This window comes from Electrophorus electricus, chromosome 18 (assembly GCF_041902795.1).
Source record: "Electrophorus electricus isolate QZ-2024a chromosome 18, ASM4190279v1, whole genome shotgun sequence".
NCBI lineage: Eukaryota > Metazoa > Chordata > Actinopteri > Gymnotiformes > Gymnotidae > Electrophorus > Electrophorus electricus.
Genome location: NC_137514.1, coordinates 10519921 through 10537867, shown reverse-complemented (window position 1 = coordinate 10537867; position 17947 = coordinate 10519921). Strand labels below are relative to the sequence as shown.

The following is a 17947-nucleotide window of genomic DNA, read 5'->3' as shown; positions in this document are numbered from 1 at the left end:
TGAACTGACAGCAGACAGAACATTCCATAGAACTAGTAATATAGACTGGTCGAATGTTATGGAAGTACTTCCAAGTCACTTTGTTAATTCCCAGTTTGTGTTTATAGACAATACTTAAAACTGCAGGAATGCCAAGTGTTTCCTACTGCATGTTCTGTGTCACTATAGTTCATGTAGTAGACGTTTTTTTTTAAAAGATATTATGTATTTGTAATTCGTCATACAAGGTTTGCACCATTCTTTTAGTTTGAGTTTCATGGGTAAGTTCCACAAAGGAAAGAAACAACCAGAAAACAGCTATTTAGCAACTGGTTGAATACCAACCATTTTGTGACCTGTGCCTAATTTATAGCAGATTTTTTGCCCCACATATCTTAACAGTTCAAATTCATATAACAACCTATTATGTTCATTGTGGTCACCAAAAGTATGACTTATATCTGAGAATAGATAAATGTGATTAGGTGATGAGATATTCATGTTGAGTGCTACAATGTGCTATCTAGATGAAGTTTTACAAAAATCTTTTTTAGATAGGAATGTCAGTCTTTGCAATAAATGGCAGAATATTTTAGCAGTTGTTGAATAAATGTGAGGCAATGTCAATGTTTAATAACAAAATGTGCTTAAATCTCTAATACTGTTAATAGTCTGTATGTTTGTAGCCTTCTGTGAAAATACTAGGCTATCTCATGTTTCTTCTTATTTTAGGAGCCAATTTGCACAATGCCTGCTTATTTGTGTTTTATTTATTCTAAATATATCATTTGGATAATATACATTTTTACAACTTTCATTGTAACATTGTAATTACATTATATTGTAATTACAACACTACATTCCTCTTTTAGTGATAGATTTTGTTTCTTTTAAGTGAGTTGCCTGTTTGTTTTCACAATAAATGTAATACAGTAATAAAAGTGATCAATTTTAGGTAAGCTGTTTTTATCCTAGTGTCATTTTAAGTCAAAAAGAAAAGCTGAATTTATTTGAAACTCTCAACAATTAAAAGAATTTCAAGACTTTGTTGACGTTCTCCTTCGTCGCAGTCCTCGGGACATTTCACACGCCCTCTGCCGTTCATCAGGCAGGGAGCGACAGGGGTGGGTGAATGAGACAGCGACGCTTTAGACGAAAAGAATGACGAGAATGTGATTCTGGTACCCACCACTTCCTGCTGCCCATTTCTCTCTCCCTCTCTCTCATTCTTTCATCCCATCTCTCCATTTCCAAAGTTGGGTGCCGACAGAAAACATCAGGTCAGTTTTAATCCTATTTCACATTTATTTACTGTGAACAAAAATATATGTAGCCAATTGCGTTTAAGTAGAACGGTTTTATCTTTGGCAAGATAACATAATTAAGATATTGTTGCTTAAGCGAATGTCCGTGTGTAAACCCCACAGGTTTTCGCTACACCTTTTTTCCATGCACTGCTTTACTGACCGTCTAAGACGATTAGTCTTTGCGTAAGATGATTTAACCTTGCTGATTTCCTTTGCTCTTGCTGCTATCCCCTGGCTCTATCCCAAGCGCTAGATTAACCCCTCCTGCTGCTGACCACTGCCATAGGATGAACCCTAGAGAGCTAGACCCCAGCGAGTCCCCAATGTTTCTAACTCCCTCCTCACCAACAGACGTCTCCTTACACCGCCTGTATGTCTCCTCTCACCCTCCTACAAGACTCTCTCCCTGTCCCCAGCGCCTGTCCTCCACGTTCCCGACTCATCCCTCTCCATCCCCACAGCACCTCTCCCCTTCTTCCTCCTCAGTCTCCCCCGCTCGTGGGTCCTCGAGTCCCGTTCTTGCCCCGTCACGTTCACCCACGTGCTGCTCTCCATCCTTCTCGCCTGTGTCCTCATGCTCTCCTACACGTGCATCCTCTTGCCCGTCTCCCACGCCCTCTCCATCTCCTGCAGTACAGCTTTCCCCTTGCTCTCCGCCACTCCGATCGTCGCCCCCTGCGCAAACATGCTCCCGAGTGTTTGTCTCCCGTTCCCCTACTAGACTGTCTCCGCAGCCCATGCCACTCTCTTCTCCCATTGTCCTGAAAAGGCCCATCCACATCTCCTCATTCAGTGACAGTGGAAGTCCGCTGGAGCCTCCAAACTGTGCTTTGCCTTGCAGGTATGTGTCCTCGTTTGTTCTAGGTACCAGGAATTTTTGGGAATAACTAATCTTTATTCATTTTGCAATATATTTAATGAGGTGTTAGAATGAACAGAACATAATAGGCAACGATTATAGCTCCCCAGTTCTCCCCAGTTCTCAATATTGTTTCTTCCCTCCACAGAAAATCAGTATCCGTTTCTGATATGGAGTATTCCGGGCACTCTACCCCAGTGGATCCATCTTTGAGTTCATCTGAACCAGTGTCGACCAAAATTCTTCTCCAATCCGGAACAGATAATGAATACCTCATTCACGATAACAAGCCATGCCACTCCTTCGTTAAGCAGGATGACAAATGGCAAATGAACAGTAATGGGTCTGGATTGACAGCCACACCAACCAGTGACAGGCGGGCTAAATCAATCCCTATCTCCATCTCCAAGATTCAGCAAACGCAAACGAGGCAAAGACAGCTGCTCTTACCTAGGTATCAGGACCCAGGCATACATCATAAAAATTATATTTTGGCAAACAAATCGACTGAAGGATGCAACGCCGCTAAGAAAGAGACCATAAGTCCCCAGAACCTGAGACACATAGGAAGAGGACCACAGAACCTTGCATTCTATAAAAGAAAACATCTAACCCAGGACCCAGTCTTAATTCAAGCCCGGCTAGGCTTAAACAAAACAGGGAGGACTGTGAACTCAAGGCCTTTCTGCAACAAGTCAAAGACAAACATAAATCAAGGACTTGTAAAGACTCAGAAAGACGGGGATGGCGCAGCTGCACTGCCCAAAAAGTGTGTGGAGGGAATTAATAACAGTTTTCAGAACCGTCCAGCATCTCAAAGACTTTTAAAAGGATCTGTGAAAAATCTACCTGCCGATGTTCTTAAATCAGTACATATATCTTCTTCATCCTTATCAACTAAAGATCTGGAAGAGTTCATGTTTACTAGTTTAAAAAAGGAAGATGACAAAAATTCACCAAAACAATCCAGAACAGTGGTTCCCTTGTCTAAATGTAACAGCAAGCCTCAGTTCACAGCTTCAGACACAGGTTCAGGCATCAGTACAGCGAATCAATCCAGTCGCAGGGATTTCTTTCAGTTCCCTTTGATGAGCGATGGATCATCTGCTGGAGCCAGGTGGTTGGGCAGAACATGCAGACCTGAAGCTGACACCAACAGCACAGGATCTAATTATACATACCCACCCAGACAACTCAAGGGGATGGACCACTTCCCTTTGAAGAGCAGAATCTGCAAACATGTGCTCAGAGAAGCGGGCAGTTTGTCTGACAGTGGGCTCATATATTCAACATCTGCTCAGGCATGGAACAAAGAGTCCTCCACTGAACAATTAGGGAGGAGAGTAGATCAACAGAAGAATGAGTCCAAGGCATCACAAAAGAGCAGCAGTGGTTCCGATACAGATTCCTCCAAGTCTGATTCAAGTAAAACGAGCTTCCAAGAAGGTGACATACATTCTAGAGGACAGAAACGTTTACAGGTGCGGAGAAAGCAAGGTATAGCTTGTAGCACACAGTCCACTGGCATGCAAAATGCCAGGGATCAGAGGAATGGTAAAGTGATTCAACTAGACTGCAGTGATCTCTTTCCAACCCACTTCCCACATGACCCATACACAAATCCCAGCCTGCAGGCACACACCGATAGGCTGAAATGTCCCATGGATGCATGGACATCCCGACTGCCATTCTCTTTAGTTCCTCAGCAACAGTCATGCTGTCTATCCAGAGCTGACAGTGGAACAGACAAAGCATATGAACAGTCATCAGAAGAAGAGGAGACTAAGGACAGTTTAAAAGCTGAAAAAAACTATTTCTCTCAGTTAGACCAACAGGAGGACTCCCTACAGTGGAAGCCATCTGTTTCCGAGGAGATCGAAAGTGAACTTGAGATAATGCCACATTCTCATATATATGCATCTGTCGGTGAGTATCAGACAAAAGACATTGGGGAATATGATGATCATGAAGTTCACCTTATCTTTTGAAAATCAAATATTAGCAACTGGGAAGGGAACATATTTGTTTTTAAGGGTGTAATCACACCCAATAGCACTGTGCTATATATGTAATCTAACAGAAAAGCATCTGAACAAAAAGTCTCCAATCTCATGTGACCTTGCTAATATTTCTTATTGGATCATAATATTCAGAAATAGGAAGAACAAGTAAGCTCTTTATGTAAATATATTGACATTGTCATGTACAGCAAATAATCTACAGCAAATAATGCCATGTACAATATCATGTACAGAAATGAAAATGTCCTTTAATCCTGCTCCTGGAGCTCTATCCACGGCAGAGACTAATTCTAATTTTAAGATGACACAGCTGGCACATCTGATCCTCAGATGCTCCCGAAAGCAGTGATTAGCTGGGTTGATTGTCTCAGGTTCAGGTTGACACTAACTTCCCCATGCAGCCGGCCAGGCACCCTGCTGCGCCTAAAGCCGCACAGTTTGGCCATAGAACTGCCACTCGATTGTGCACTGAGTCTATGATAGATAACGCTACGTTTGAGAAAATGTGTGAAAGAGAGCAGTGCACCACCTTATCAGGCCAGGCACATGCATGCTGCCACATGCAAAGATAAAACAGGCTGTGTGGCACGTGGCTCGCCTCAAACATAAACACACAGCATGCACCAGCACATACCGTACATTTACAGGCCACCAAGCAACGGTGAGCTGTGCGGATGGCGCACATGCAGGCAGCATGCACACAGCAGTGTCACGTGGGACAGCTGTGAAATGTGAGTAGGCAAAATATCTCTACAGTGCCAGGTTTTCTTAAAATGTATATGTATATATCTGAAGGAGATTCCAGTGTGCTGGAAGTAATATATAGAGAGTTTGGCAAAATTTCCGTGAAGTACACAAAGTTTACAGAGAAACAGGACATTTCATATAGGGGTCCTTGGTCAGCTATGCAAACAAATATAAATATAAATATAAATATAAATATAAATATAAATATAAATATAAATATAAATATAAATATAAATATAAATATATAGTTTTGGAGGAGCTGTCCCAATGTACAATGTATGTCATAGCCTGGCCTGTTTGCCTTAATCATTTTGATTAAGAGTATCTGATCAAAAATATGAATAATGATTACATTTATTATTATAACAACTTTTTTGGGGTTTGGATTATAAAATAAATAATGACGACAACTTAAAATGGAAGTAGACAGTTTAACTCAAGAGTATGTACATTCGTTTTTGGGTAAATAAATATTAATGCCAATAATGAAGAATCAGAATTAACCAATCAAAGACTAAGTACACTTAATCTTAACAATAGCGAACGATCCAAATAGATCGTAGTTGTGGATTCCTGAGGAATACTTTCATTCATAAAAGTAAAACGTCTTTTGAACTGTTGCAATATGTTTCCTTAAACATAGTAAACATATAATGGTAAACATAAAAACAAGCAGTTTAGAATTTGACAACCAGCACATAAAATCCTATAGAGTTCTTATGAGATATAAAATCAATATTATACATGACTGAGGGAAAGAAAAATTTATAAAGAGAAAGAGAAAAAGCAACTTTTCTGAGCCGAAGCATGATCTGCGCATGCGCGCTGCATCACCCCGTCCACCGCCTTGTCTCCTTAGTAACGAAAAAAAGGAGGAACGGGATAACGAAGAGATACCGAGCTGAGATAATAGGAGAGGTGCACTGGCGAAAACAGAAGTAGACCGACCGTTCACAGCATTGCTCCGGAGAAATATAGCTGTTTCGTTTTCATACTGGAACGTATTTTTAGCCTGGTTATTTCCTGCCAAGCTCCGACGAATCTGTACAGCAGTTGGTAAGTCGGCGTTCTGCCTGCTGTTAACCGTAACGCGAGTGCGTGAACGAGTGATGAGCACAATGGACAGCCGGTCCATTGTAAATTAGCACTGGGGATGCTCCTCTTCCTCCTCATCCTCATCCTCATTTTCCCATAGCGAAGTCATGAGAATGATGCGCTGCACTGGCTGGTTAGATCAATATCGCCCGGGACGTAAAACTGGGTTAGCTAGCTAACGTGAAAGAGCATTAAAAGACAGAACGTAGAGAACATGACCCTCGGAACCGATATTTATTGGCGTGTGGGAAAATCGACACTTGTAGGCTACGAATAATCCTGTTAAAGGGGGATTATATAATACGTTATTTTATTATAATTTAGACGACATTTGTCTTAAATTGGGGACGTGTCTACTGGGATAGTGACAGTGGGAGTAGACAACGTTGAAACTATATAGACTGCATATGTGTTTGACCTCAAGCTTTACAAAGAATGGGAAATTGCGTTTTGGTGAAAAAAAGGATTAATACTGAACCTTTTTGGCTAATAGTAAAAAAAAGCTGCTATGAGCGATATGATTTGTTCCCTCAGGGAATTTTGTTCCTAAAATTGATATTTGGGCTACTCTCCAAACACTTGGCCTAGATCTTAAACAAGACAGTGCAGCACAGTTTGCATTGTTTTTGCATTTACAACTCCAACTTTGAATATAACACAAACTGACCACACTAGACTTTTATGATGCTGTTCACCATCTCACTCTTGCGCTCTCCCGACACAGCCATGTCTGAAATCGTGCCTCCGGAAGTCAGACCCAAACCTGCTGTCCCAGCCAAGCCCACCCACGTGGTACCATCCGCCAATGTTCCCCATGTCCATGGATCAGGAGCGGCAGGTCAAGGGTCAGGAGGAGGTTCCACTTTGCTAGGATACGTCGGAATAGACACCATCATTGAACAGATGAGGAAGAAGACCATGAAGACAGGCTTTGATTTCAACATCATGGTTGTTGGTTAGTGAAAGCCTCTAGTAGAACACAACTTTGGGGTCTGAAGGTACCATAGAGGGTCAAAGATCTTAAGTATGATGTAAACATTGATCTCAGGAATATCATCATTAGGGTCGGGATTATTGTCATCATTAGGGTTAGGATTATTATGCTTTAGTTTACAAAAGCACATTTAAATGTGAATCGGCAGGAAACACTGCACAAGACCTTTTTATGGATTTCATATCCCAAGTCCTTTTCCTTCATTCTCTCCACCTCTCTTTGTCTATCTGTCTTTCCATGTCTCTATTTTTCTCTTTCACACCCCTCTAGGTCAGAGTGGCTTGGGGAAGTCCACTCTCATCAATACTTTGTTTAAATCTCAGGTGAGCAGGCGAAGCTCTGGGTGGAGTCGTGACGAGAAGATCCCCAAAACTGTGGAGATAAAATCTGTATCTCATGGTAAGAGAACTGGAACTCATCTGATGTGCTCGTGGCATGGATCACATCAAATGGTAACAGTCTTATTGAATGAAAGGCTTGTTTACAGATCAAACAATGCTAAATAGCCCAACTAGATTTCACTCACTATTAGCCACTCTAGCATTTTTGTATTAACAAACCAGTAAGCAAATTAAAAAATCTTAAGAAATAGGCCCATTATGTGTTTGAAAATGTAAATGAAAAGTTCTTCGCACTGAGATCACAGCACAGTTAAATATGTTTCTAACAGATAAGGTCCTGATGTTCTCACTGTCATGAAGTCTCCTCATAGAGACAAGGGCTTATTGTCTGTCCGACCACAGACAGACTCCCAGTCAGCCTGGTGCTGTGTTCTGTTCTGGACGAAAGCGAGGCCTGACGCTGGATGCTTGCTGGCTGTCAGTGTTTGTGTGCAGCTGGGGAACAGTAGTTTATGGCATCCGCTACATACCCTGAGACTGCTGTTTGTATATGCTGGATGTTTCATATTTGGTGGCTGTGCAGACAGACGTAGCACAGTATCGTTGGCAGTTGGTGTGAGTCTGGAGAAAGGGACTACGCTTTCACAGAGGTCTTTACGTGTAGCAAAAAAACATGTCCTTTGTACTGCATATCTGAAAGAAATGTGTGTGATCATTCAGTGTTGTCAATGTAGTCTTTGGACTGGTTCTTAATATCCATGAGAAGATATTTGTGTTTTGTTGGTTGGAAACATCTCTGAGATTTAAGGTTTGCAGATCTGAAGCAGTAGATCTGGTGTAATGCATTTTGAGCATTTCCCAATAGCCCCGAAAAAGCAGTTTTCAAGTCAACGATTTTATAAGTGTTTACTGGTGATAACATCAGTGCAATTAAGAGAGAAAAAGGGGATCCGTTTGTCAGTGTTTTTTTTCTTACCTTTGCAGCTTTACAGTCTTTGCCCAGTGTATGTTAGTTGTTAATAAAGGCTCATGTGGGTGTGGCCTTGGTTTTTCATACTGCAGTGATTGAGGAAGGCGGTGTGAAGATGAAACTTACAGTGATTGACACTCCAGGATTTGGCGACCAGATCAACAATGAAAACTGGTGAGTGAGGAAGTGTGTTCATGGGATTTTGAGGAGCAGGGAGTGTGTGTTGGTGAGTGTGTGAGTGAGTGGGGAGGTGATAAATATATGTTTGGTTCTTATTTTTTAAACCAATCTTTTGAACTTGTTTTTTGCTGAAAATCTATTCAAATTATTATTTTTCCTGCCCTCTGTATTTGAACAAAGCTGTTAGCCCTTCCTTCTGTAATCCAAAGCTATCCTCTTGTGTTTAAAGCTGGGAGCCCATCTCTAAATATATCAATGAGCAGTATGAGAAGTTTCTCAAAGAGGAAGTGAATATAGCCCGTAAGAAACGTATCCCGGACACGCGGGTGCACTGCTGCCTCTACTTCATATCTCCCACTGGACACTCGTGAGTACAGCCATACCACAGACAAAACATCCTGAAAATCAGCAACCATCATGGATAACATAAAATCTGCTGTGCTTAATCTAAAATGAAAGATAGCAATAAGGTGAAGTGGCTGTGCGAATGCGCATAGTGACTTTACAGTAGGGTTGCACAGTCTTTGGTTAATTGTTTTCACAGAGTTAATTGTTATTAACTCTTGCAGTACTGATATTGTAGAAGGCTGGAATATGCAAATAAGCCCTCCCCTCTAACCAATCATTTTTTCCTCACTAATCTCTTATGTTCCATCTGAGAGTTCTGTGGGTGTTTTGATAAATCATGGCATTCACAAGTAAAAAAAAAAATTAACCCTAATTTTAGTCAAAATAATTCAGGCCAATCTTTAAGAATATTACATCAAGAATTTCCCATAGTGTTTCAATATTTTTGATATATTATCAATTTTTTATTCAATATTTTAAATATATACATATATAATTTATATAATATATAAATAAAATATATAAATATAATAATAAAACACAAACAGTTTCAGACCACAAATAATGCAAAGAAAACAAGCTCATATTCATAAACAACACAGTACTAATATTTCAACTTAGGATGAGTCAAGAAATCAATATTTGGTGGAATAACCCTGGTTTTTAACAACAGCTTTCATGCGTCTTGCTTTCCACCAGTCTTTCACATTGCTGTTGGGTAACTTTATGCCACTCCAGCCACAGAAATTCCAGGAGCTCGGCTTTGTTTGATGGCTTGTCACCATCCATCTTCCTCTTGATCACATTCCAGAGGTTTTCAGTTGGGTTCAGGTCTGGAGATTGGGCTGGCCATGATAGAGTCTTGATCTGGTAGTCCCTCATTCACACTTTGATTGACCTGGCTGTGTGACATGGAGCATTGTCCTGTTGAAAAAACTAATCAACAGACTTGGGGAACATTGTCAGAGCAGTAGGAAGCAAGTTTTCTTACAACACACTTTTGTAAGTGGCTTGACTCATGTGTCCTTCACAAAGACAAATCTGCCCGATTCCAGCCTTGCTGAAACACCCCCAGATCATCACCAATCCTGCACCAAATTTTACATTTTACTTTTCCCCATTAAGAACCTTTGATTTCAACTCCTTTGGCATGCTCTGTAGCTGTATTTTAACTACACTTATTTATACTTTCCATCCAGCTAGTTCTATAACAAGAGAATAGTGATGACAGCAGCAGTGTTTGTTTACACTGTTGCTGGTTAGAATAGGATTTTGTTAAGGTGATCACCTGTTCAGCATCTCATTAAGTAGAATGAGGTGTGTCTGGCTTATGAAGGAGTTCAACAAACACTTGAATGGATTGGCTGCAAATCCAAACAATGTTTATAAAATACAGGTCGGTGCCAGGCCAAGGCTCCTTCCGGCCACCAGAGGGAGGCCTCGAGTCAGGCACACCACTAATCAGGCTTAACGCCCAACAGCTGGGCTAGACCTATATAAGCCCTGTGACCCAGTCACTCAGTGTTGGGTCTTTGCCAAAGTTCTAAGCAAAGTGCCTAGATGGTAACGTTGTGTATTGAGGTCTGTGAGCCCGTGTGCTGTGAGGGTGTCTGTGTTTTTACATGTTCCCTCTCCAGTTTTCCTCCTCAAATTTGTCTCTCTCCCAAGGCTCCTCTTAGCTGTTACAGTTCCTCCCTGTTTTCTGGTTTTGTTTGGGAAGTTTTAGTTTGGTTTTCCCCAGGACATCGGGGCTGCCATGCTTCCAGGGGTGTCCTTGGTTCTCCCGTTTCCCATGCGCAGCATAGTGTTTAGTTTTATAGTTTATGTCTGCCTTGCAACAAAGCGGCTGGGCTTCAACTCGCCTTTGGTTATTTACTTTTCTTGTTACCTGTTCCACGATCTAACTGTTCTGCACACGGGTTGCTCACCCAGTAGGCTGTTGGTGTCATCACCTAGCTGACCTGGGTTTGAGCCCACCTTACTATATATATATATATATATATATATATATATATATATATATATATATACACACACAGTGGTTAGGCATACAATCCAAACCTGGATTCAACTGGATTTCCAATCCAAAAAATCCAAACCTCTGTGGCCCTGTGTGAAAAAGTGATTGCCCCCCTGTTAAAACAATAACTGTGGTTTATCACATCTTTGGAAAGCTGAGTTAAATTTCTCTAGCCACACCCAGGCCTGTTCTCAATCAAGAAATCACTTAAATAGGACCTGCCTGACAATGTGAAATAGACCAAAAGATCCTCAAAAGCTAGACATCATGCTGCGATCCAAAGAAATAGAGGAACAAATGAGATACAAAGTAATTGAGATCCATCAGTCTGGAAAAGATTATAAAGCCATTTCTTAAATTTTGGGACTCCAGTGAACCACAGTGAGAGCCATTATCCACAAATGGCAAAAACATGGAACAGAGGTGAACCTTCCCAGGAGTGGCTGACTGACAAAAATTACCCAAAGGTTGCAGCGATGACTCATCCAAGAGGTCACAAAAGACCCCACAAGAACACTCCACCATAAGAAAGAGACTGGGCAAAAATGCATGGCAGAGTTCCAAGACAAAAACCACTGCTGGACAAAAAGAACATAAAGGCTCATCTCAGTTTTGCCAGAAAACATCTTGATGATCCCCAAGACTTTTGGGAAAATACTCTGTGGACTGATGAGACAAAAGTTGAACTTTTTGGAAGGTGTATGTCCTGTTACATCTGGTGTATAAGTAACACAGCATTTCAGAAAAGGAACATCATACCAACAGTAAAATATGGTGGTGGTAGTGTGATGGCCTGGGGCTGTTTTGCTGCTTTAGGACCTGGAAGACTTGCTGTGGTAACTGGAACCATGAATTCTGCTGTCTACCAACAAATCCTGAAGGAGAATGTCTGGCCATAAAGCTGAAGCGCACTTATGTTCTGCAGCAGGACAATGATCCAAAACACACCAGCAAGTCCACCTCTGAATGGCTTAAGAAAAACAAAATGAAGACTTTGGAGTGGCCTAATCAAAGTCCTGACCTGAATCTGAGATGCTGTGGCATGACCTTAAAAAGGCGGTTCATGCTCGAAAACCCTCCGATGTGGCCAAATTACAACAATTCTGCAAAGATGAGTGGGCCAAAATTCCTCCACAGCGCTGCAAAAGACTCATTGCCAGTTATCGCAAATGCTTGACTGCAGTTGTTGCTGCTAAGGGTGGCCCAACCAGTTATTAGGTTTAGGGGCAATCACTTTTTCACACAGGGCCATGTAGGTTTGGATTTTTTTCCCCTTAATAATAAAAACCTTCATTTAAAAACAGCATTTTGTGTTTACTTGTGTTGTCTTTGTGTAATATTTAAATTTGTTTGATGATCTGAAACAGTTACGTGTGACAAACATGCAAAAAAAGATAAGATCAGGAAGGAGGCAAACACTTTTTCACACCACTGTAGTGTGCATTATGCAGGTCTAATCACACAGGCAGTGTGAGCACCCACTGGTGTCCCTTTCATTTTCTCCATTTCTCTGCCTTCCCTCCTCTCTGTCCATCTACAGACTACGCCAGTTGGACATCGAGTTTATGAAACACTTGAGTCGAACAGTCAACATTATCCCTGTTATTGCCAAAGCAGACACTCTCACACTTGACGAGAAGACTGAGTTTAAACAGAAGGTGAGAGGGAGATTGCGTAAAGGCTGGATGGAAGTGCAGAAGTGCTGTATTATACTAATGTTACAGAAAATATTGTAATGCAATAAATATTCCCTACAACCTTCCCTTTGCTTATCCAGGTGAGGAAGGAGCTGGAGGTGTGTGGGATTGAGTTTTATCCGCAGAAGGAGTTTGATGAAGACCAGGAAGACAAGAGTGATAACGATAAGATCAGGGTACAGAGCTCAGTGCTTGGAGGCGTCTCTTCACTCTCTTTCCCCCTAGAGTCGTCATAGCAATCACACAGACTCCTCTGTGTTGCTCTGCCTCTTTAGACCGAACTGTACCATGGCCAACTGTATCTTCCTTTAACTGCTTTTTGTCTCTCTGTTCTCTCTCCACTGTCCCGTGTTCTTCGATGCCCCACTAGCTGTAACACACTCACCCTTCATCTGTGTCATTTCGGCCTGTGATTTGCAACTGTCTCTCTCCACCCCACCCTTTCGTAGTTCAGTTGTTGAGTGTTGTATGTCTCAAAAAAAATCTCTTCGTATGCATGTGTGTGCAGGAGACCATGCCCTTTGCTGTTGTTGGAAGTGACAAAGAGTACCAAGTCAACGGCAAACGGGTTCTCGGGAGGAAGACTGCCTGGGGAATTGTGGAAGGTAGGCGTGCGTTTGTTTGGGCTGTGTCACTTTTGTTTTGCTATTGGCCTTTTCATCTAGATCATAGTTAGAGGTAACTGTCTCTCACGATTCAATCATATCCATGCCCATCCGTGTTCTGACCCAGAACTGTGGTTATGTAACACTTCTGAGGGACATAATAAATGTGTTTCTCCAATTTTATATTTTTTTCACTGTATAAATGTTTGCAAATTGTTGCAAAAATATTTTAAAAAACACTTTCAACAACAGTATAAAAGAAATATAAAAATCAGCATACATAAAACCCAAATCCATTGTTCATTCAGTAATCTGATAACTGATGGAACGAGTGAAGGTGCATTTGAATGTCTTCATTATGGGCATTCTGTAGTGAGTGCCAGGCGGTAGAAGAGGACAAGGTGTAGTGGATGGTGGCTGTTCAGGAGGACAGCCGAGCCCTTCCATCCTGCCCTGCTGCCCCGAGCTCAGCTGCTCTCCTCTGCTGAGTTCCAGTTGATGATGCTCTTTAGGCTTTTCTTAGGTGTCACGCTCAACTTTATAAAACCAGCAGCTCACTGAAAAGCATAAGGCAGGCTCTGTAAGGGTCTTTTAGGATTGATCAATATGAGAGAACCTAAGCTTCTTCAAACAAAACAAATGCTGTAAGTCCTGTTTACACAGCTAATCAATCTGGGGTTCAAATGAGGGTTCCGCTGCTTTGAAAACAATTTTGTCCTTAACGCTGGGTTTTTGTTTAAAATCAATAAACAAGCTTGTTTTTGACATGCTGAATCAATACAATGATTATTGCTTTATTGTATAGGGTACAAAGGTGTGTGTGTGTGTGTGTGTGTGTGTGTGTGTGTGTGTGTGTGTGTGTGTGTCTAAATTTGGTTAGATTACTTCAGACAGAATAAGATATAAGATTTCTACCTTTCACTAACCAATTGCAGCCCTAAGGCTGTGCATCTAGAATGCACAATGGAAAAAAAGAAGAAGATGATTTTGTGTGTGTGTGTTGTGAGCATGGGAATTGTCACAGTACTGTTGGTCATGGCTGGAGAGAGCAGTGTGTGTGAATCTGTCAGCTCCATGCTAACAGCAGTGTGTGTGTGTGTGAGAATCTGTCAGCTCCATGCTAACAGCAGTGTGTGTGTGTGTGTGAATCTGTCAGCTCCATGCTAACAGCAGTGTGTGTGTGAATCTGTCAGCTCCGTGCTAACAGCAGTGTGTGTGTGAATCTGTCAGCTCCATGCTAACAGCAGTGTGTGTGTGAATCTGTTAGCTCCATGCTAACAGCAGTGTGTGTAAAACGTAACAGCAGTGTGTATGAAGAGGTCACCTGTGCACTAACAGCAGTGTGTATGAAGAGGTCACCTGTGCACTAACAGCAGTGTGTATGAAGAGGTCACCTGTGCACTAACAGCAGTGTGTATGAAGAGGTCAGCTCCATGCTAACAGCAGTGTGTGTGAAGAGGTCAGCTCTGTGCTAACAGCTGATAGAGAGATGGCAGGGATCAGGAGTCTTCCACTTCACTGAACTTCCTTCTTGCCAGCAGAAAGGCAGTGTAGGAGAGAGAATGTGTGTGTATATGTTTGTTTGTGTGTGTATGTATGTGCGTGTGTGTGTGTGTGTGAGAGAGGGAGAGATAGCTACTCTTCTATTCTAGCATTTGGCATTTCACTGCTGGGAGACATTTGGAGGATATATTTGATGTCTGTCATCATATGCCTGGATGCCTCTTCTCATTACTGATACATGAGGCACATGGCCACAGATGCCAGTCCCTATGGCACAGTGAACTCTCATCATGTTTTGTTTTGTTTTGTTTTGTTTTGAATCCATCTTGCTTTTACAGCTTTATCTGAGTGGGAAAACTAACTCTCTGATGTGCTTTTCCTTCCATCAGTTGAGAACCCAAATCACTGCGAATTCTCTTTAATGCGGGACTTTCTGATCAGGTAATATTTATGTGCATAAAGATAAAAATAATATCTCGTCACAACACTTCTTATAAATACATTTATGGTAGCTTGGAGCAAAATTTACTTTTTTCAGTCAAATATTTCTATTTTTATATTGACACTTTTTCATAGATTGACTCAAAAAAAAAATTATGTATGTACAAAATACACAAATGCCCAATTGAATAATTGTTTTTAGTGGTTATATAACAAGTAATGATTGACTTTTGTTTCATAGGTCTCACCTACAGGACCTGAAGGAGGTCACCCATAACATCCACTATGAGACATACCGTGCCAAGAGGCTCAATGACAACGGTGGACTCCATCCTGTCTCCTCCAGCAATGACACTCAGGAAAGTAACCTGTGAAACAGGGAAAGGAGAGAGAGAGAGAGAGAGAGAGAGAGAGAGAGAGAGAGAGAGAGAGAGAGAGAGAGAAGGGGAGAGAGAGAGAGAGAGAGAGAGAGAGAGAGAGAGAGAGAGAGAGAGAGAGAGAAGGGGAGAGAGAGAGAGAAGGGGAGAGGGAGGGAGAGAGAGAGAGAGAGAGAGAGAGAGAGAAGGGGAGAGGGAGAGAGAGAGAGAGAGAGAGAGAAGGGGAGAGGGAGAGAGAGAGAGAGAGAGAGAGAGAGAAGGGGAGAGGGAGAGAGGGAGAGAGAGAGAGAAGGGGAGAGGGAGGGAGAGAGAGAGAGAGAGAGAGAGGGAGAGAGGGAGAGAGAGAGAGAGAGAGAGAAGGGGAGAGGGAGAGAGAGATTGAAGACAGAAGATTATAATCTTACCTTTCAGGATACCTATATCAGCGCATGCTCTCAAGCGTCCATTTTTGTAGAGCTCTTGTCTCAGTGCTTTAACTGTCAGAGTTTCTTTGCCTCTGCTCACAACTTCCTTATTAAATTCCCTGCACTTCCTGACAGCACACAGTGAGTCTGATGAGCAACAAGAACTCATCGGCTTTAGCTGGAGGTAGTTAGTCCTACCTGAAGGGTTTCTCAGCTGAAATCAGGCGCTCACTTTACTTTGTTACCATATCCCTTACCCCTATGTAAAGCAGCTACTCTTAGTTAAATTTAGTACTCTCAAGCAATTCTACGTGCCTCCATACGTGTGGATGACAACACTGCCGTTCAATTGAACACACCTACGTTCCCAACAGCCCTTATCCTCTGCCTGCCAAACCAAGTCTGGACACAACAATGGGCCGCCAACATACGTCTTGATGCACTCCTGTTACTGATGTTAACAACAGAACAAAGGCAAGCAATTAACTGTTGCTGTGTATTCAGACTGAAGAGTTTCAGTGAAGGTGCCACTTTACACACCTTTCCTTGGTGACCAAACACTCTTTTGGACTCTGGAATTCAGGACTCTCACTTTACACATATTGTACTAGAGTAGCATGCAGAAGCCTCCCTTTCCTCTGAACACAAGATGTTTCTGCAAGTTTGTATAAACATGCTTTATTTTCTCCTGTTTGTGCAAGTGTATGTGTGTGAAAGAGAAAAAGGGAGAATGTGCCTTTTCAGCTTTGAGAAGATTTGACTATTCAGTGGTCTCATTTGACCCTTAAACTACTCAAAAAAGGAAAGGATATAAATCATAACCTTTTTTACTTCCTGTGTGCCAATGTTTTTATCAGTGTGCATGTATGTTGCTGGTACAAAGGTATTGTGGAATGTTTGCGCATTTACAAAGGTGTTAACCATTTAATATGACGTTCAAAGCACAGATCAATTAAAAAACAATCCACTTAGGCAAGAGAAACTCACCAGCGTTTTACCACTAAATGTACACAGAACTAGCTGTATCACATTTGAAGTCCATTCACTTATCTTCTTTTAACCCATAAATCTTTGGATGAGAATAGCTCCTTAATTAATATGATTCTTCCTCATTAACTCCTCTTGTGGAATATTAAAACACATTTATAGTATTATTGCATTGTATTGTTGTATGTATTATTTATTACATTTTTATTTAATAAACGTGTTTTCCATCAGTTTCTAGATTCCCGTTGACCTTCCTATATTGTTTTTTTAAAGTCCACATTTGTTCATCGTCTGCTCTCGTGTAGTTCATAAAACCTGTTCTGCCACCAGGTGGCGCCATTCGCCAATAAATAAACCCTCAGTTGTTCATCGCCACGACGCCACATTAAGTCGAGGGAAAGCAGCACCACGTGTAATCAGAACAACGGAAATGCTGTTGGCGTGTAGTTTCGATATTTGTTGCATAATGCGGCGTTCTGGATAAGAAGGCAAATGTAGGTTAGAAAATTATTTTATCGCCGGGCAGTGATATAAATATTGTTTTAATTTGACGGGACGAAAGGGCGACAACTTTTTTTAATCGCGGGGTCTAATCAGGCATTTCATTTTCACTCGTATGCACCTAAATATATAGTATAGTGACAAGGTAGTGCCCTTGTTTTGATGAATTTCATTTTGTTGCGCTGATGTTTCTGCCGCCATTTTTGCTTCCGTCCACAGTCCCTCCCTTTTCCTCACACAAAAGGGGGAGGAGCAAATCTGCACGTTTTGCGAAGACAAAAAAACGAAGACTACCGTGTCGAGTAGGCTGCTGGATTTTACCGTTACACATAGCATTACGTCCTTGCTTTTCTCTATTGTTATTTGCTCTATTGTTATTGTTATTTTTAAAAGCTATCCACTACTCAATCATTTTCATGCACGTTTTGAACTACAGTGTTGTTAGTTTGAGATGTGGATTGACACCCTTTTGTGCAGACTGATTCACGTAAATTCAAATGGGCTAATCAAGTAATACCAGACAGCAGAAGTTGTTGCTGACTGATTGTCATCGCTTAATGACAAGTTTGAG

The 17947-nt window shown here is 41.5% G+C and overlaps 1 protein-coding gene across 5 annotated transcripts; it reads left to right on the top strand.

Moving 5' to 3' along the window:
• Positions 1-1212: 1212 nt before the first annotated feature.
• Positions 1213-17105, top strand: septin3 (septin 3). Of its 5 annotated transcripts, none has more exons than XM_081701183.1 (11): positions 1245-1259; positions 1407-2127; positions 2294-4071; positions 6733-6963; positions 7273-7401; positions 8406-8487; positions 8723-8860; positions 12402-12519; positions 13067-13163; positions 15056-15107; positions 15349-17105. In XM_081701183.1, the coding sequence occupies exons 2-11, from the start codon at positions 1574-1576 to the stop codon at positions 15479-15481; spliced, it is 3312 nt and encodes a 1103-aa protein (XP_081557309.1). In that variant the 5' UTR covers positions 1245-1259; positions 1407-1573; the 3' UTR covers positions 15482-17105. The 5 variants fall into 5 exon arrangements, 4 of the variants coding, with proteins under 4 accessions (XP_081557309.1, XP_026870663.3, XP_026870664.1 ...); XM_027014862.3 differs by lacking the exon at positions 1245-1259 and adding an exon at positions 12639-12734 and having other exon boundaries at positions 1394-2127; XM_027014863.3 differs by lacking the exons at positions 1245-1259; positions 1407-2127; positions 2294-4071 and adding exons at positions 4781-4897; positions 12639-12734.
• The last annotated feature ends 842 nt before the right edge of the window (positions 17106-17947 follow it).

Excerpts from the sequence above, each read along its gene's own strand:
- septin3 (XM_027014862.3), top strand. The coding sequence starts at position 1,574 with ATGAACCCTAGAGAGCTAGACCCCAGCGAGTCCCCAATGTTTCTAACT. Across the intron at positions 2,128-2,293 it reads AACTGTGCTTTGCCTTGCAG|AAAATCAGTATCCGTTTCTG; the intron begins GTATGTGTCCTC and ends TTCCCTCCACAG. Across the intron at positions 8,488-8,722 it reads CAGATCAACAATGAAAACTG|CTGGGAGCCCATCTCTAAAT; the intron begins GTGAGTGAGGAA and ends TTGTGTTTAAAG.